Source organism: Miniopterus natalensis, chromosome 13, assembly GCF_054644295.1.
Source record: "Miniopterus natalensis isolate mMinNat1 chromosome 13, mMinNat1.hap1, whole genome shotgun sequence".
Classification (NCBI taxonomy): Eukaryota; Metazoa; Chordata; class Mammalia; order Chiroptera; family Miniopteridae; genus Miniopterus; species Miniopterus natalensis.
Window position 1 is genome coordinate 62,865,409 of NC_142093.1, and position 19,804 is coordinate 62,885,212.

Consider the following 19,804-nt stretch of genomic DNA (forward strand, 5'->3'; position numbering starts at 1 on the left):
GGTCTCGCACCCAGCAATCCATCAGTGTCCCAAGACTTCAGAACATGAGAATAAAGGCTAGAAAATTTACTTCTGCACATTGGTGGGGCGAGAAGGGGACAGAAAACCACTGCCAAGGATTCTAAGTACTGTGCTTTACATTTATGTATGTTTTCCATCGGTAATACTATGGCCACAGGTATCCTTCGCTGCACCTCCAATGTGAATCCGTGGAGCTGCATGAGCGGCTTAATTTCGTATCTAAACCCAGAAATTTAGAATCTTGTTCCAGTCACGTTTTAAAGAGGGTTGTTTGTTTTTATTTTTTCCCAGAAAAAATGCAAGCCAATAAAATCTACAGTATGTGTAAGAGACAGAGACTCCAATCATCTTTAATGATCATGTTCCACTGCTTTCTGCTGTACTTTTAAGAGCACTCAAGACGAGTAGAATCCACTGTTATATGAAGAACTGAGTTACCACTTTATTGGTGGGGTGGGGTGGGGTGTGAAAAATTTACAGACTAGTGTAAAATAACAGAACTCCCACATTCTCCAAAGTGCTTCCTGCCTGAACGCTAACCACTGTGTTAAACACTGGAATGCCGTTAACACAGGCTTTCAACCTTGTCGGCTTAGAGCCTCTGACCTGGATTCAAAGCTCTAGAATGTTCTACAGAAAAATTCTGAAGCAGATGGTCGTAGATGGGCGTGAGTGGGACCCTCCCGCCTCCTACTCCCAGTATCTCACCCCGGAAAACCTGCCAACAAGTCTTCCCCAGGTGCGGCCCTGTCTCCCCACAGGCCACACGGGGCCCCCGCGTGGAACTTCATCGAAAGCTGCCACCCAGCGTGTCACACACCGCACACGGGTGTCACCCCCACAGACAGCCTTTCTCCGCACCATGTAAACACAGAGGAGATGGAATCACACGTCACCCAGCACACGCAGAGGGAGGAACAGTGAAAGGCCGGCTGACTTTCATTACTGCACGGAGCGACCTCGGGCCGGGCCTGGGAGCCAGGCCACCTCGTGGGCCCTCAGCTCAGGGTCCGAGGCCGGGACTCTGAGCTGGTGGCCACCAGCCACCAGGAGCTGCCCTCTGCGCCTTGGGAACATGTTTGGAGTCTTTTTAGTGCCATTCACTTAAAAACCGATCACAGATATACTTTTTTTTTTCATAAATAAAATCTGAGGCATATGCATATATTAAAACTTTCACCAGCCAGGGTGCGTGACACGTCAGGTTCCGTCCCTCCAGGTCAGCGCGGGCGCACCTCTCCCCTCGGTCTGCAGAGGCTGCAGCTGCCGCGAGTCACAGAGCACGGTTCGTGCACTTTTCTCTTTGATTTGCCTCTTCCTGGGATAAGCAGTCGCCCCACTAACCAAGGGCCTGACTCCGTCCCCAGAGGGGACTTGGGCGCCAGGCGGAGAAGCGACTCGGTGCGGGTTTGGAGCTGGTCAGCGCCGCCCTCCCGGGGCTGCGTGCCTTTCCCATCAGGGCTTCTCGCCCCCAAAGCGGGCTTTCTGGCCCCCGGGCTCCGACGCCCTTCGGACCAGCCTGGGGGGCGGCCTGGGCCGGTCACCTGCGGTCGCACTGTCTTCCCACACCGGGCCAAACTGGCCTTTGGCGAGCAGGGGCTGCCGGAGCACGCCGGGGGTCTGGGTGGCGCCCTCTTTGCTGCGGGGCGCCAGGGGGGCGCAGGGCTGCGGGCGGCCGGGGCCCAGGCCCGCCTCGTCCGTCCACTCCATGCTGCAGGGCTGCGGGCCCTTGGAGAACGGCTCGGGCAGGAAGCGCCTGGCGCGGGGCTTCAGGTTGAGCACGGCGGTCCCGGCCTCCGTGTCCGAGTCGCTGCTGCCGCCTGCACAGAGGGAAAGCACAGCGTGGGCCGGCTGCAGGCGGAGGTGCCCCGGGCCTGGGCGCAGCTGGCAGGGCCAGAGCTCCCCCGACTGGGGCCGAGAGTGGGCGTTTGCTTCACCTCCTGAGCCTCAGGCCCTTGTGAGTTCACACTGACTGGGAAGGGCTCTGACTATGCTCAGCTCTGTCAGCCGCGTTCACCTGCTGAGCGCGCACAGTCACCTGTTTCAGGGGAAGGAGCCAAGGCGTGGGAGGGGTCAGTGGTGGGGCTGCATTCACACTGAGACAGGAGCCAGGGCTGTGCTCGGACCTGCCCAGGGCCACTACCCCAGGAGGGCTCAGCTGGGGCCCAGGGCACAGGAGGGCTCAGCTGGGGCCCGGGGCACAGGAGGGCTCAGCTGGGGCCCGGGGCACAGGAGGGCTCATCTGGGGCCCGGGGCACAGGAGGGCTCAGCTGGGGCCCGGGGCACAGGAGGGCTCAGCTGGGGCCCGGGGCACAGGAGGGCTCAGCTGGGGATGAGCACACAGGAGGGCTCAGCTGGGGCCCGGGACACAGGAGGGCTCAGCTGGGGCCCGGGGCACAGGAGGGCTCAGCTGGGGCCCGGGGCACAGGAGGGCTCAGCTGGGGCCCGGGGCACAGGAGGGCTCAGCTGGGGCCCGGGGCACAGGAGGGCTCAGCTCAGGCCTGGCACACAGGAGGACACCAAGAGTTAGCTGCCATTAGGAGGGTTCCTGTCTTGATCTGGAATCTCATACACAGCTTTATTTTCTTCATATTTTTATAAAAGGGTCAAAACACCAATGTGCACTTTCCAAAGGAGTCAAGATGAAAACCAGCTCCCTGTCAAAACTGAGGTCCTAGGCCCCTGTGGGCAGGACAGCGGATGGACTTGCCCAGGAGTTGACAGCCTTGGGAACAGCATTTTCGCTGGATGCTCAGTGGTACCATGGCCACTGTTCTGAACACCCCGCATCCCCCTCTCCCCACCTCAGCCTCCACTACCACAGGCCAGCGTCAGACTTTGCTCTTCTTGGTTAAATAAACAGGCAAGGAAAAAAGGGGAGGGGGGTATTGTATTATTGTTATATCTACCTTTTAAGAACATGATATCCTAACACATTTCTGGGGTTTCACAGAAAATGGCTTGGAGTTCCCATGAAGATTATCATCAAATAAAGAAATATCAGACTTTATGTCAAAGCTTAAATGATTACAGAAGTAAATAATATGGCTGCCTTTATGAAAATATATTAGGATTATTGTAAAAAATTAAACCTGCCTTTGCACATTTACAGCTTTCCTGTTTACTTGCTCAATAACCACACAGTGATAATATTTGCTTTGCTATATCAAATAGAGTCATTATGAAGAACAACTTATTGAATTTTGTAATGTGCACAGAACTCCACTCAGAAATGTTGGGGCGCTAACAAAAGGCCCCTGTGTTGTTACTTTAGATCTGCAGGCTATTGAGCTCACTGTGCTTAATGAAGAAGCAGACTAGGGACATCTTTCTGGTCTATGCATGTTAGTAAATACGTTTCAGGTGTTTCTGCTCCAACTGTATTCAGTACCTGTATTAGAAATATTTTTCTTTTGTAGCTTTTCTGGAAGCTTTGTGTTTTTTGGTAAGGACAGGTATCGGGAGGCTGAAGTGGAAGCCTGTAGAAGAAACAGAAAACTTTAGACTATGCCGACGGTATTTATTAGAAGTCTAAAATCTTATGACAAACCTTGCTGAAATTAAAATTTTAATTCTCAATGACAAAATTACTTTGTGAGGGGCTTTAGGGATGGGGAAGAATGTTTCTAGCAATAATTATTTAATTTAAAATCACTAAACTGCTTCTAAAATATAGAAGTGAGGAATAAAGAAAAGGAAATAAAGTGGCACCACCTGGAACAATACCTGGAAACCACTGGGCTTCCTTAAGGAACAGCTACCGAGCCACCTGTTTGTGACAATATTGGTGAAAGAGCCTTAGAACCTTTGTGTATGCAGAAGATAGGTTAAAATTGTAGCATACTTTAGTTTTATTTACTTTAATAAGTCTTGAGAATGATAGAAACTATTACTACAGCTAATTGGACATTTCCATTGCCATTGTCTTTAGTTTCTTAAATTAATTTTTAATCAGTGCTGCCACATTGAACACAAAGAGAAAGATAATTTTGTTCACACGTAAAATTTTGCTCTCTCACAACCAAATACAGAATATTATTAAAGATGCATGACTGCTGAGCTAGATTAAGCAATCAGGACATCATTTTAAAGTGGCTTTTCTGATCTGTTGACAATGCCTGGACCCTGCAAGACGCTGAGCCGACTGCGCGTGAGCACGGCTCCCAGCCCCGCAGCTGGGGGTCAGCACGCGGCCGCCCCTTTGGGCCAGGGCCTGTCCCTGGGAGGCTCAAGTGCTACTTCCCGGAGAAGCCCAGGCCACGCTCTGTCTAAACCTGTGGCTGCCCGAGCCGCCCTGTACTCCCAGCTTCCTTCCTCGGCGATTCCTAACATTCTCCACAGCCCTTTCTGACCTCTTCAAACGGACATTTGCTGATTCTGTCCGCTGGCGGTCACTTTCCCGACGGGAGTGTGAATCCTACAGGGAGAGGAGCCTTTCCGCTTTGCTGCCCGGTGTGTCCCAGGGCCTAGAGCTACGTGCGGATCGTGAGAGGTGCCCAGGGAACACCCAAGAGGCTCTGACACGGGCTCGGTGCCAGAGCTCCTGCGGGCAGCCCTCGGCGGAGCGCCAGCCCAGCGCCTTACCCTGCGGCCCCGCTTCAGGCTGCTGTCCTTCCGGAGGCTCTCCCGCAGGCTGTGCCTGCGGCGGATCAGGATCTCCTTGGCCTGTCTCTCACTCGTGTCGGCCGTCAGGTTGTGTCTGTTGTATGACAGAGTCTGAAATAAAAACACAAGTGACATTTTACAAAACCAACAACAACAGAAAAACTGATCACTGCCCCAGAAATTCCAAAACTTGACTACGTTTCTTTGGCACTGCATCTCAGCGAGGTGCTTAACAACTAATGTGCAGAGAAAAAAAGTATGAAAGTTACCATGCTTTCCCATTTTGAAAGAATTTGTCTTCTAATAAAGCCTGTGAATAAGTACCCCCCTGGGGAAGTGTGATCCTTATCAATGAGAAAAATGATTGAATTCACCGAGTGCCTTTGCCAACCTAGAAGCACCTCGTATGCATTTCCCCATCATTAGTGGGGGGAAAAGACACACCCACTGCATCCATCCTCTGTGGAACAGCAATTACTGGTATAAAAACAAATCACTTTGAGCTACCTGGTGGTGCCATGTGCCTCTGATTAATTAACTAAGAAACATTTCTTCTTTTCAGCTGGTTGTCAAGCTGAGAAAGCCGCCCCCACCAGCAATGAGCATGACGTAGTATTTCAAGCAGTAAGGAGTCTCAAGGTGGGCTGTACAGGCATGTATTATTAGTTTATAAGCTATATAAAAATCCACTTCTTAAAACAAATCGTAATTTGTAATTAGGCTCATTTTCTGATTGAATTAATATCTACTTCTTAGGAATATTCCTGTGTCCAGACAATATTAGGCCTAGTAGAGATACGCAGAAGTAATTCAGAACTGGTTTCCATTCCTGCCTTGAGAAACGTAGCATCGAAGACTAGCGAAATAATACAAAGTCATGAAATGAAGCACTAAGCTTGGGTGGCACAGCGTGAGTTCATTTAAAGACAAGGCTGGGAGTATGTAAGGTGTGGGGGAACCTTAAAAGCAGCGATGGAGACGGGAGGACAGCCCCCAGGCCAGGGGTGCAGACAGAACCCGTACCCTGTTCGGGGTGGGGGAGGGAGGGAGGGAGGGAGGGAGGGAGGCGTGGGATAGGAGGGATAAAGTGGAACTTGGACACAGACATCCCAGATTCTGCAAGAGCAGTTCAGCCTGGAAACCACAACCGCTGTTTTGTTTCATTTCTGATAGAGGAATGCTGCTCTCAAGGGGTGCCTTAGGGAAAAGGGTGGGGGGGGCAGTAACGCAGGATGGAATGAAGGGGGAGGCCTTTGGGGGAACAGCTGAGAAGCGACAGGGATGACCCCAACACGAGTGAGGAGTGAAGGGGACTCCGACAAGCAGCGTGGCCCCTGGACCACTTCACCTCCCTGGGCCTCAATTTCTTCATCTGTAAAACGGAGACAATAGTAACACGTTTACTGGGGGGTTAAATGAGCTAATACGTGCAAGGCACCGAAATGGGGCCAGTTGTACGCATTTGCCAAATGTTGGCTATATTATTAGCACACCATCCGAATAAGGCCTTCACAGTGGAAGTGCAGCTGAAAAAACTCAGGTGACACGTTAAAGAAAGAAACTACAGCACTTTATGAATAACAAGGAAGGTTAAATACATTTTCAAAGTCTTCTAAACTATAAATGTAGTTCATTAAAGAATAAAAAAAAGCAATCAATTATTTTTTCACAATTATTTCACACGCACACACAGGTTTTAAATCTCCAGGCCCAGAGCAGCAGGGCTCCGGAGGGTTCGCGGGGTCCGGAGGGAAGCGGCACCCAGCAAGGCGGCGACCGGGCGCGGCCGGGGACACGTGCCTGGCGGCACCTCCGAGGCCGGCGGGAGGGCGGGACAACATCCCTACAATCCGATGCTACAGAACCGGAAGACCTATTTCCAGTTACGAGCAGTCATTCAGTTAAACAGCAAAAACGCTCGGTTGAGGAAATGGCTCTCACCCGCTGGCGGATCTGGTAGAGGTTCCGCGACAGGAGCTCCCGGATCTCGTCCATTTCGCCGGGCGTGAGCTTCCGTATTTTCTCTTCGCGACAGTCACTGTGAGAAGGTTAGAAAAAGAGCGTTTCACTAGTCAACGAACAGTCTTTCTTAGAGACATATCATCATTTAAGAGGAATCATCTTAAGTTAAAGCATGTCACTTAAGGGATAATTCAACGTTTTAAAGTAATTCCAAATTCTGAACATTTTATCTGAGCGCGAGGTCGCCCGGGCGAGGTTAACCAGGCCCGTGGTTCAACCACAGTGGCTTATGATGCTATCGCTTGATTATTTCTAATACGTCATAAAAAAGTAACATAGGATTGTTTTTCCCCAACAGAAACATAATTAGCTGTATTTTGCTCTTCTGGCCTGGGCTTTAAACATACTTCGTTAGATACATTTGCAAGGACACCACTGGTCATATGTATGTAAACACAGCGCATCCTCACTGAGGGATTGCGGCCAGTTCACCTGGCTGCTAAGGTGTGTTGTAAGCACATGATCAACAGGCCGGGCACTGTCCCGGCCACCCCCAGAGCTGTGCCAAGTGGGGGACAATCTGAGCTGACCGACAGGCAGGTTCCCAAATGCGGACGCACGCAGCGCTGCTGGCCCTCTGGGTAAAACTGTCCTCCTCATGGTCCAGCTAGTGACGGGCTTTTCACAGTTCGGCACTTGTTGTTGGTGACCTTGCTGTCTTAATTGGCCCTCAGCACAGCTCTGAGGCTAAAGAAAGCGTTGGCCAGGCTGCACGTAAGCACACGTTACGGTGCTGGCCACCCGTTCCGTTCTCAGGCAACAAGATATTCAACGAGGTGTTTTTAAACAGAACAAAATTACGCGTTGATTGGCTGATTAAAACATTCAGCGTTTGCAAACCAGCGTTCATGGGCAACCTTATAGAGCCATAAGGACTGCAAACAATGAGAACTGACTTTGTTTATATAGTTCCACTGTGTCTCCTTCAAAAAGACTTTGAGGGGGCTTACAAAAATATAAAGTACAACGAAATAAATAGATAAGAAAATAAATTAAGAAAATAAAGCTGGGATGGCTAATGTACATAAATGCATACAGAAGATGAGCCGAGGACACACAAAATACAGAGGTAGCTCTCTTAAATGCTGTTACTGTAAAGCAACAATCACAGTAATTACTGGAGTACAAACACCTATGCCCAGTGCTGATGGACACACACAAAGGCGTGAAGGAAGAAATGCAAGGCTTGTCAGCACGGACGTCTCTGTAGGTAGACGATTCGCTCGCTATTGCCTCAACCTCCGCTGCTTAGAGGACTTTTTCACAAGCATCTTTTTAGACTGAGATGTTGTTTAGGTAGTTGTCCAACTTTTTAGGTAGGTTTTTTGATCAGCAAATTAATTCACAGATTTTTAAAGTTGAAATGAACAAATAAGGTCAATAAACAACAATCTTTTTGGTGTCTGATTTTCTTGTACAATGTTCCACCAAAGTTTAACTAACATGCGTTTGCATAAGTCCAGTGACAGGTGCACAACTACCTCCCTTGTTTACACTTAAAACACCACTCTGATTATGAAATTCTGTATTTTACTTGTGGCTCTGTCAAGTTTCCGGTCATACATTTGAGGCCATGTTACTTATGTGCTAATTTCGGCTTGTTATGCCTTCTTACAGATTTGAAACTTTATCATTATGAAATGTATTTTTTATCTCTAGCAATATTTTTTCATAATGTTTACATTTTATGGCAATAATGTAATTAGACGAACTTCCTTTTGTTTAGTGCTTTAATGGTATAACCTTTTTTCAGTTTTTATTTGTAACGCTCCTCTGCCCTTACATATAAGTAGTATCTTTTATAAACAACATCTAGTGAGCGGTGTAGGTGTATTTTTATCCATTCTAATCATCTCTCCCTTTTAAATGGAGTATGTTCATATTTAATGTAATTTGAGTTTAAGACTATTCTCTATTTGCATTCTGTTTGTCCCATATGTTCTATGATTGTTTAATCTACTTTGTTGTCCTCTTAAAATTTATTTTCTTTTCTTATTTCATTTCTCTTCTATGTTGCTTGTTAGTTTCTTTTACTATTTTTTTTAGTGGTTACCTGGGATTATAACCTTAATTGTTGACTTATTAAAGTCCAAAATACATTTTTATTTTCACCACTTTCTGGACAATGCAAGGATTTTAGAACACAATAATATCATTCACCTCCCTCTCAATTTATAAGCTATTATTGTTGTTAGTTTTAAGTTGGTATAGATTTAAAACCCCATAGACATTATCATTTTATGCAATTAATACTCATTTACATTTTAGAGATATTTGCCATTTCCATGGTTTTAATTCCTTCCTTCATCTGCAATCTTTTCTATGAAACTCTTTATTTTATTATTATTTTTTAATCCTCATCTGAGGTTATTTTTTCCATTGCTTTTCAGAGAGAGTGGAAGGGACAGAGAGAGAAACATCGATGTGAGAGACACATCTATTGGTTGCCTCCCGCATGAGCCCTGACCAGGGCTGGGGATCGAGCCTGCAGCCGAGGGACGCGCCCTTGGCCGGAACCGGACCCAGGACCCTTCAGTCCGCCGGCCGACACTCTAACTGCTGAGCAAACTGGCTACGGCTCTATGAAATTCTTTTGCTTTTGTCTGAAACCCTTTATCATGTACTGTAATGTGATAGTTTTTATTTATCTGAAAATGATTTTAATCTACTTTTTTGAAGTGTACTTTAGCTCGCTCGATATGAAACTCTAGGTTGTAAGTTACTTCCAGAATTTGGAAGATAACAATGGTTTCCACCATGTTTGTTGAAAAATAATTGTCAGTTTTTTTCTCTTCTAAAGAAAATAGGTCTCTGATTATGTTTAAATTTTCTCTTTGTGTTTTTGATTTTTAGCAACTTTTACTATCATATACCTGCATTTGGTTTTCTTTATAGCTAATCTGCTTGGGGTCTGTCACATTTCATGTCTTTTACCTGTTTGGGGAAATTATAGGTCATTTTGTCTTAAAATATTGCTTTTACCAATTTTTCTCTCACCTCCCTTTGGGACTTTGACTATCTTCCATATGTTTCCTACTTTCTTTTCCACATTTTTCACCCTTCTTTTCACTTTGTGCTTCATTCTGGTTATTTTCTTTTTTCCTATTTCCCAATTAATCAATTATCTCTTCGGCTGTATCTAACCTGTGTTTATACCTATCAAATGAGATCTTAAATTTAGTTACTTTATTTTTAGCTCAAATATTACACTAAGATATTTTTATTCATATAAGCTCCATGACAATGCCAAAATGTCAATGCCATTAAGCATATTATTTTTATTTTAAAGTTCGTGTTTGATAATGCAATGATCTGAATCCCCTTTACCTATTACTACTCTGTTTTTATCTTTTCCTCAGTGTTTTCAGCCATATTTCTTTGTTGACTTGCTTTCTTTTGATTGGTCGCTAAACATTAGATACGAAAAATCATAGAGGTACTTTAGGGCTCTTTATAACCTTACTGTCCTCCAGAGAAGACTTAAATTTACTTCTTTAAAGCAACGGGGATGGGGTACTATCAGCCTCGGGTGTTAAACGGTCAGGGATTAAGATAACCCGAGGCTGGACTTCTCTGATGGGAGGCAAAGAGCAGAACTGTGAGGTAGCCCCTGCGGCCGGGCACAAAAGCTCCTCCTCCTTCGTGGGTCCTGAATTCCCATTTTATTCTCTAAGACCCATCCGTCCATCAGATCCTCTGTTTTAACCTTTTAGACCCCCAGACACCTTCTGTGTCACCAGGGAGACAGACAGCACCAGATGCCAGTTCCATCTTCTTGGACCTCGCTTTTCTCTGGGCTCTTGGCTAAAACAGTTCTTTACCATGTGGGTACTTCCAGCTTTCAGGCATATTTAAAAAACATATTTTGTACTTTTTTCCTAGTTATTCTCAGAAGATGGCCTGGTCTGTAACACTCAGTCCATTATTGTCAGAAACGCAATTCCTCACTGTCTCCCTTTGGCCTCTGCTCTCCCCTGGGTGACACATTTTCGGAGCGGCGGAATGGCCAGCGCGCACTCGCTCAGCCAGCCACGCAGCCGGCCATCAGCTCGGCTACCCGGGTCCTCATCCTAAACACTGCCGTTGCTCTGCCGTCTACTGTCCTCAAAGGAACTGTGAGCAGAGTGTAGAGCTGAGAATTCCCTCCTCTGTGATCCCGAGACAGCGGCCGCCTCTGAAAAACGGGACACCTGAGCTCTCTCTTGCTTCCGCTGCAAACGGCACAGCGCATAGGGAGGATTGTGAAACTGTAAAGCCAGAGGGAAGCTTAGGGAACAAGTGTAGCTTCACTTTGTACTTGCAAAACTCAATCTCAGGGCAATAAATGACCAACTTAAGGTCATACAGAGAGTTATTTGCAGAGTGAGACTATAAGTTAGTCATTTGGCTCAATTCACTGCTGTTTATGATGCAGTAAAATGCCTTTACCTCCAGGCCATTCTGATCACTATTTCTTTTTATTCTGGATTGCATAAACTCCCATAACTTTTATAGGAGACTTAGAGTCCTAGTAAAAATCATGGTTCATATGGTTGGGTGTGATTTGAAGCTTCCTCTCTCATTTAAACTCTCCCACAATTAGAGTTTTAATTAGGTGACATTTAGTTTAAATGAGCTTCAAGCTCATCAGTGAAAGAAGGAGCCAGTGAAACCTGTAATTTCTGTGACAGGAAAGGAGGGATGGTTACGTGATGATGTAACCTCACTTGCCAAGTATTTACTGTCCTGCTGTAATTTTGCTTTAAGACTTCGGTAGATCCCTTCACGGCCTGGAGTATTCACTCCTCTGTTTTATAGCTAAGGAGACAGGCCAGGTCAGTGAGTCTCAGCCCGGCTTCGGTTAGAAACACTGAAGGGCTTGTGAAGCCGCCTGTGTCTGTGCTCAGCACCGAGACTGATCCCGGCGGTGCGGGTGGGCCCGCAGCCGGTGGCCTCACGCCCGGGCTGTCCCCGGGGCCGCCGGGGCCTGCAGCTCTGCGCTGACGCTCTTCCCGAGGGCGGAGCTGCACGCCGCGTGCAAATACGACACATCTGAAAATTTCCGCCTCAGCATGCCTGCTGAACAGACTCTAATTTACTTTCCAAAAGCGCCGGATTGCCCAGAGCAAATGTAATAAAGGCACAACCATCCCACACGGGACAAGGAGCCTCCTGGTTAGTCGATTCTGAAGTAACGCAAGGTGGCGAGACACGACCCGACGTGACATATGTAAGATGCACTTTGCTACACTTTCCCGGTTTAAGCAGAATCTCCTTCTTCTGTGAGATCTTAAGGCATCTCTCTAGGACATCGGTCAAATTTGTTATTATTACTGGTTTCAAAATAACTGAAACTAACTTTAAAGACACTCTCAGCACGATCAGCTTGTACCTGTAAACCAGCACTTACTTCAGGGACGTGAAGGAAGGCATGGCGCTTGTCATGCCGGTCTCGGCCATCTCAATGGCGTGCTTTATCTCCAGCTTTTTGTACAGGGACACGATGCTGGACTTGGGCTGGTTCTCCCGAATCAAAAGCTTCCGCAGGTATTTGTCATCAAACTTTTTAAACCTGGGAATAAAGAACATTAAAGCTTCGATTAACTAATACTACACTGACTAAGAAAAAACTTGTTTCCAGCAATAAAATCATTCCCACTACTCCCAGGGGAGAATGTAGTAGCAGTGTTTACTTGCCTGAGAATTATAATTATTTTTATATATGCAAACCTAAATACATATGTACATAAAATATGTACACGTACCTATAAAAATATATAGCACACACTGATACATTTTTATATAGTCATGCATACATGAGTCTAATATGTGTATTTCTACATTTCTTGTTTCTCTGCTTCCCCTTCCAGCAAAATGATTAAGAGTGTTGTTAATATTCTGTATCTATAATTCCTCTCCTTTAATTCCTCTTGAAAATTCACAAATCAGGCTTTTGCCACAATACTCCATTCCAACTACTCATACTGAAGTAATCAGGGACACCCCCCTTCCCCCAACAACATAAATCTGATGGCCAATTATTTAGCTCTCACCCTTTCTGACCTCTCCTGTTTAAACATTGTCTTCCGGGACACCACACCGCCCTGGGCCCCTGCCTCCCTCCCTCCTCAACCTCTTCTTTAAAATTCTCTTTCTCCTTCCTGCCCTCTTTGCGTAGGAGTGCCTCTGGTTCAGTCTTTGGTCCCCTGTCTGCCGCCACCCACTCTCCTGGTGAGCATGCCTGGTCTCATGGATTTTAATAGCATCTCTCTTCCAGTGACTCTCAGATTGGTATCTCCAGCTCCAACCTCTCTCCCGAACCCCAGAAGTAAATATTCAGCTGCCTCATCAGCATCTGCACTTGGATAGCTAGTAGACATCTCAACTCAAAATGATCCGACTGAAGTCATCTTTTCCTGTAATCTCCCCATTTCCGTTAATGACAGCTCCTCCAGGTCAAAGCCTGATGCCAACTTTGAGTCTCCTTCTCCCACTTCCGTGTTATGACTTGAATGGTGTCCATCTCAGTCTTTAGGTGTTGAAGCCATAACCCCAGGACCTCAGAATGTGGTCATATTTGGAGACAGGGTCTTCAGGAGTGACTATGTGAAAATGAGATCCTTTGAGTGGGCCTGAATCCAATATGTCTGGTGTCTATATAATGAGAAAACTCGGACAGATGTGTACAGAGGGAAGAAGACATGAAGAGGCAGGAGGAAGGCGTCTACAAGCCGAGGAGAGAGGTCCGCAACAGGCCCTTCCCTCACGGCCCTCAGAAGCAGCAACATCTACCAACATGTTGACCTTGGACTTCTAGCACACAGAACTAGAGAATACATTGCTGTTGTTTAAGCCACCCCAACAGGGGCACTTTGTTACAGTACCTCTAGCAAACTAATACTCCCTATCCACTCTATCAGCAATTCCTCTTGGTGCCACCGTCAAAATACTTACAGAACCCAACCACTTCTCACCATCTCTACTGCTATGACCATGGTCCAAGACATCATCATCTCTCAATGAAGTCTTGCAACGGCACCTAATTGGTCTCCCTGCTTCCACCATTGCACCCCTACAGCCTATCCTATTCTCGACACAGAAGCTGAGTGATCCTGTTAAAATGTAAGTCACACAACGAGACTCCTCTGCCTCTCACCTGCGTGGCTGGAGGCCCTGCACAACCTGGAGCTGCACCCCTTAGTGCTCCTTGCACGCGGGTCCCGCCTTACTGGTGTCCTTCCTGTCCTGGATGCTCACCAGCTGTGCTCCCACCTCTGGGCGTTTCTACTGACTATTCCTTCTACTGGGAATACTCCTTTACACGCCTGCAGGTGCATCCTCAGACCCTTCAAGGTGGTCATTTCTCCAAAAGGGCCTTTCCTATCCATCGATGCCCTTAGGATTGCACGTCACCCCCTCCACCAAACTTCCTATTCCACTTCACAGATACACTTTTCTCCATAGAAGTTATTTTCTAACATCTATGAATTTATTCTTTGCGATGCTTTCTGTTCTTTGCACAAGAATGGCCACCGTGGGCACAGGTGGTTGCTGTTTCTGGTATCACCAGTGCCTGCACGCTTGGGAGCACAGACGGGAGAATGGATCATTTGGTCCCAATTCTTTCCCTGTATCCACATTCTCTGCTCTATTACTTGGCAATGTCCTTCCACCACGGCCTAAGTGACCTGCCCTTTCCTGCTTCAATAATGTCACTTGCTTTGGTCAACGGGCGATTAGCAGACATGGTGATGGAAGCAGAGGCTTAAAATGGGCTTGCTCATTACATCCTGCCTCTTGGCTTCCACAGATACCACTAGAAGGATGTGAACAGAGGGACTCATTAGTCCCAAGACAAAGGGGATGCCACATGAAGCAGAGTGAAGTCACCACAGTCACAGAGCAGGCAGTGGGACCAGCTGACAGCCAGACAAACCCAGGCCAGACCCACCAAGCCCAGCCCAGAGCAGCTGGCTCTCAGCCTCTTAACTCAGGCGCTTTAGTAAGAAGTGACTGTAGATTTGAGCAGTTGACTATTGGGCTGTCTTGTTATGTAACATTACTGAGTCAATATGTAAACGAAACAGCATGCAATAAATATTTGTTGAGAAAGAAATAAATTTATTACACTGATCACCACGAGTCCAAGGAGTTTTATAGGCACACCTGTGCTATGGAAACAAACAAACAAAAAACAGTGTTAACCCACATTCTTGGTCCTAAATACTGGAGGGCTATGAACAATTAAAGAGCGTCACCTTAGTGTGCTCTACTAGTGACTGGCCACTACACTAAATACAGGGCCCTATGTTTTTCTAAGTTTGAGCAGGACTCCTGGCAGCAACACATCCTTTTAAACTTCTTTTATTATTATTATTGTTTTAGCTTTTAACTAGAGATAAACAAAATGAAGAATAAATATTAAGAACAATGACATCTGATCTATTTAGTGTAGGAGCTGTGTACTTTCTTAAAAAAAAAGTTTTTGTTGATTTTAGAGAAAGAAGAAGAGAGAGGGAGAGAGCGAGGTCTGCTGCCTCCGGCACACCCCTGCTGAGGGTCACCGAGCCCTGGCTGGTTCCTGGGTGGACGCCTGACCACTGAGCCACACCGCCCGGGCGGAGCTGCGCACTTTCATTTCTCTGCCAAGCTGCACATGGGCAGTTTGTTTCTCCATCGTTAGCTTCCTTCTGCCAAGTCTGAGAAACCTCCCTGCTGCCTTCCCTGTTATGTCTTCCTCAGAGGACCCAATGCCTAAAGGACTCTCTGGCAGGGCCACTAGAAATCCTCAGCATAAGGATTCCAGAAGGAAAGGGGAGGTACACAACACACCTAAAACAATCACTTCTATTTATGTCACTTTCAGCAACATCAACAACTCTTACATACCAGAGAGAGGATCTGAGCAGAACTAAAGCTAAAACGGCTTGTGTCGGTGCCGAATCTCTCCACACCCACCTCCCCGGCACATACAATATCGTGCATGGAAACGCTTAAAGGCTTATGAAGTAACCGAATGAAGCGTGTGCACTGCAGAGAACAGAGTTAGACATTTTAAAACAAGGTTGGCTCTCAGGGGTGAGTCTCTGCCCTTTATCACTCACAGCCCAGTCACCCGGCAGCTTGCAGCGTCGCCTCGAACACACTCACTGCCCGAGAAAAAGAGCCTCCCCTGAGACGGGCGGCCGGGCCCCCGACACCCTTCGCCTGCGCCCCAGACAGCCCACGCCTGGCCGCCATCGCCGCTCTCTGCCCTGCCCAGGGGCTGGCCTGACCCCGTATCCCCTCACATCTATTTCTTAAAAACTTTGATTGACTGATTTTTTTTTAGGGGGAGAAAGAGAGAAAGAAAGTGAGAGGAAGCGACAGACAGGCAGACACAGGTCTGCGCCCACTTTCTCGCGCATTCGGCCGCTGATTCTCACATGGGCCTGGCCAGGGGCCGAGCCTGCGCCGGCGACTGGGCCGCCGCAGGGGCCTCCCACCCCCTTTCCCTCTGGGAGGTGGGGAGTGAGGTGAGTCTTTAGCTTCACTTTTGCAAAGGAAGGAACTGTCCTGGGTTTCCCCTCACCTGCCATCTGCCGCCAGAGGGGAGTCGCAGGATCACAGGGAAGGCAGAGAAATGCTTGGGGTGAGGGGAGCGGCCGGGGGAGCAGCAGGGCCAGGGAAGCAGGGGACAGGAGGGTGGCCACGGAAGCAGGGGACAGGCAGGGTGGCCATGGAAGGAGGGGACGGAGGGTGGCCACGGAAGCAGGGGACAGGCGGGTGGCCACGGAAGCAGGGGACAGGCGGGTGGCCACGGAAGCAGGGGGCCAGGCAGGGTGGCCACGGAAGCAGGGGGACAGGCGGGGTGTCCACGGAAGCAGGGGGACAGGCGGGGTGTCCACGGAAGCAGGGGGACAGGTGGGTGGCCACGGAAGCAGGGGACGGAGGGTGGCCACGGAAGGGGGGACAGGCAGGGTGGCCACGGAAGCAGGGGACAGGCAGGGTGGCCACGGAAGCAGGGGGCAGGAGGGTGGCCACGGAAGCGGGGGACAGGAGGGTGGCCACGGAAGCAGGGGGCAGGAGGGTGGCCACGGAAGCGGGGGACAGGAGGGTGGCCACGGAAGCGGGGGACAGGAGGGTGGCCACGGAAGCGGGGGGCAGGAGGGTGGCCACGGAAGCAGGGGGCAGGAGGGTGGCCACGGAAGCAGGGGGCAGGAGGGTGGTGGTATCACGGCTTGGCACAGGCGGCATCGGTCTTTGTCAGGAGTCCCCAGGAGTTTGTCAAGGGGCTGAGCGGACGGTCACAAGGCAGACACCTGGGGTCCTCCGGGCTACCCCACCTCCAAGAACAGTGCACACTGCCCAAGATAAACGGCCGCTGCTCTCACAGTTTCACAGCGGAGAGTCTGGTGTGTTATTTTATTGCTTTACGTCCTTACGTGACAAGTACAATATTTCCCTTTCTGATGAGCCAGGCTCGGCCCGGCCCTTGCGCACCCGTGAGCGGCGTGGTCGGCCCACCGAGGCTGTCCCCGCACGTGGGGTCCCCGCAGCGCCCACCTACTTTGATTGATTGAAATGCCGGGCAGCCACTTCGGTCTGCGAGGCCACGTGACTGTCTGTCGCCCTCACTGTTCCGCACCATGTCTGAGGCCGAGTCTGCGGCTTCTACGTCTCATGTGGGGCGACGTGAGGCCCGAGCCTCCGCGCCCACGGCGGGCGCCTCAGGCCCCTCCTCAGCACTAAGGGGCAGGCCGGTGGGCTGCAGGGAGTTCGCAGGGCTGGGCTGTTAGTGCGGAAGGACAAGGCGGGAGGGCGAGAGGGTCCGGCAAGGACGGCTCGGAGCCGGTCTCCAGGGACCCGCCCGTCCGCCAGCCAGCGGTTCCGCCTGCCAGCCCACCTTCCACTTCAACCCTAAGGCCCTTGCGGACAGACACCCGATCTGATTTATCCCTTAAAGATAAAAACATTAGATAGATAGATAGACAGATGATAGATGATAGAGAGACAGATGACAGGTAGGTAGGTACATACAAATATAGGCGATAGACTTTTATGTAAGTGCACATAATCTTTCAGCTAAGTGTAGCTTTCAAAATGCGTTATTCCCGTTAGTCTATTTATGTCCTCAGGTGCTCTCGACATATTTGGGAGCACAAATAGTAATGGGCGCCCCAGTTTTTTAACCAAATAGACTGCATTCTTCAGTGTCCCCTGCAGTGAGAAATGTCCTATGACCGAGTCCTGGCTGTGACAGGCCGGGCCGTGTGCTACAACTGAAGAGCTGTGTGGAAAGTTGTGATTTCCCTGTTTAGGAGGAGGCTGGGACATGATCTTTGTCTCCTCATAGTCTTCTTCCTGCGTTCAGCCTGGACCGTGTGCATGTGGCTAATGCTGGGGGCCGTTTTGGTCCATGAGGCAACTTTGGAAATGGATAGTTAGTGGATTAAGTACACAGAAGGGTCCTGGGGCCACGAGGAGACTGTGGAGCAGAGCTCGCGATGGAGCCCACACTGCCTGCCTCTGGCTGTTTATATCAGAGAGAAAGAGCTTCTACCTTGTACAGGCCTCTGCTAGAGTTTCGCTTTATCCTAAGGGACATACTGTGGGAAGCTTAGGAAACACAAGCTCTGAAAAACAACAGAAGTCAGTAAGCGCTCCTTCCGGAGCCACCGTAATGTAATGGCATCAGGCCTTCTTACTTGTCTCTCCAAAAGTTGTGACCCCAGTGTCCACAAACATCTTCAATCCCAGTCTTCACATGATCAAAAAACTAAAATGAAAAAAGCAGGCTCATTGATTAATCTTTACCCAAAGCAGTAATTTCTACTCTATATCACGCCTAAACTTCAAAGACCGACAGCTTACTGAAAGCAATGAAACAAGAATTAATCTTCAAACAAATTGATGAGATGTTTGTCGCATGGATACTAAGCAATTCTTACATTATTTTTCTCATCTTTACCAGTTTATTCATAGTTTTGGAAAATAAGAGATACGGTCATAACTTTCTGGTAGAAACATGTCCAGTTGAAGAAGGTACTGAGGGGGTTCCCTGTCCCTGTATTCTTGGGGAGCTCAGTGGGCTAACTTGCAGAAGCCACTCCCCCAATTCATACCTCTCTCAGCCCCCCCTCTTTTTTACCATCTGCCATTTCCTCTTCTCGGGGTACGAGCACCATGACGTCAAACTGTGACGGAATCCAACAATATATTTAAACTGTTCTACACCAACACCTACCCGGCAGTGGATTTCTTCGCTGACAGCTTGCTGTTTCTTATTGGCCCTCTTGACATCAAGAAACTCCACTAGTGGTCGAATGGTTATTCCCTGCACGTAAAAAAAAGAAAGTGAATTTTCTTCTAAAATAAAATTAAAAATTCAAGAATAACTTTTATTTTCCTAAGTGTTGATAACTAACAAAAGATATCCTGCTCCCAAGACTGAACACAGTGTATGCAACACTGTGCCAGTTTTTCCTTCCTTTTCAACAGCGAGCATCCTCTGAGGGCCATGTCCTAACGTCTGCTACTAGAAACAAACAGTGAACATGATGCAAGAAATCAAAAGTGTGGTTCTAAGAAATTCTAAGAAATAATGAAGTATTATTCAAGTCAGAGGAATCACCCGCTTGTATTATCCATAGAAAACTTTTCAGCGATTCTTTCATTCATTAATTTATTGAAACAATTTTAATTGAGCATCTATTTTACACATGTCAGGAGCTTGGTCATTTAAGACACAAAAATGAATAGTTAAGGACCTCAGCTTAGGACTACAGTCTTACGGGGAGAAAAATACACCCAGACCAGTTGTAGCAGTTGTAGAGCAGGTTCAGGAAGAACAGGACACACAGGGAGTGGGGCAAGGAAGGCGTGGCACAGAGGGAGCACCGGAGAGGAGTCCTCAAACATGTTGGAAACTCAGCACAGCCGAGACCAAACAGGAGCAAAGGACCAGCAGTGAGAAAGGGAGAGAGTGGGTCTAGGCATGTTTCACCATGACCTTGGGGAATGAAGAGAACCACTGGATATTTGGCAAGCAAGGAACAGAAAAAAAATTTCCTTAATGTGATAAAAAATATTTGCCAGGAATCTGTAGTGAACATCTGACTTAATAATGAAACATTAACGGCATTTCCATCACAAGTAGGAAGAACACAAGGATCCTCCCGACCTGCTGTTCGACACG

General features: G+C 48.1%; 1 protein-coding gene across 2 annotated transcripts in view; it reads right to left on the reverse strand.

Annotated features, from left to right (window-relative positions):
* Nucleotides 1–1,476: 1,476 nt before the first annotated feature.
* Nucleotides 1,477–19,804, reverse strand: part of SLC9A2 (solute carrier family 9 member A2) — an 88,082-nt gene continuing 69,754 nt past the window's right edge. The window contains exons 6-12 of one of the 2 annotated variants that reach the window (XM_087823888.1): nt 18,854–18,943; nt 18,315–18,385; nt 12,038–12,199; nt 6,568–6,664; nt 4,606–4,737; nt 3,427–3,500; nt 1,477–1,861 (exon numbers count right to left, since the gene is read on the reverse strand). In XM_087823888.1, coding sequence (XP_087680014.1) covers nt 1,477–1,861; nt 3,427–3,500; nt 4,606–4,737; nt 6,568–6,664; nt 12,038–12,199; nt 18,315–18,385; nt 18,854–18,943 — 1,011 coding nt within the window. Of the gene's footprint in view, nt 1,862–3,412; nt 3,501–4,605; nt 4,738–6,567; nt 6,665–12,037; nt 12,200–18,314; nt 18,386–18,853; nt 18,944–19,804 lie in introns of both variants that reach the window. The other variant, XM_087823889.1, reaches the window with a different exon arrangement.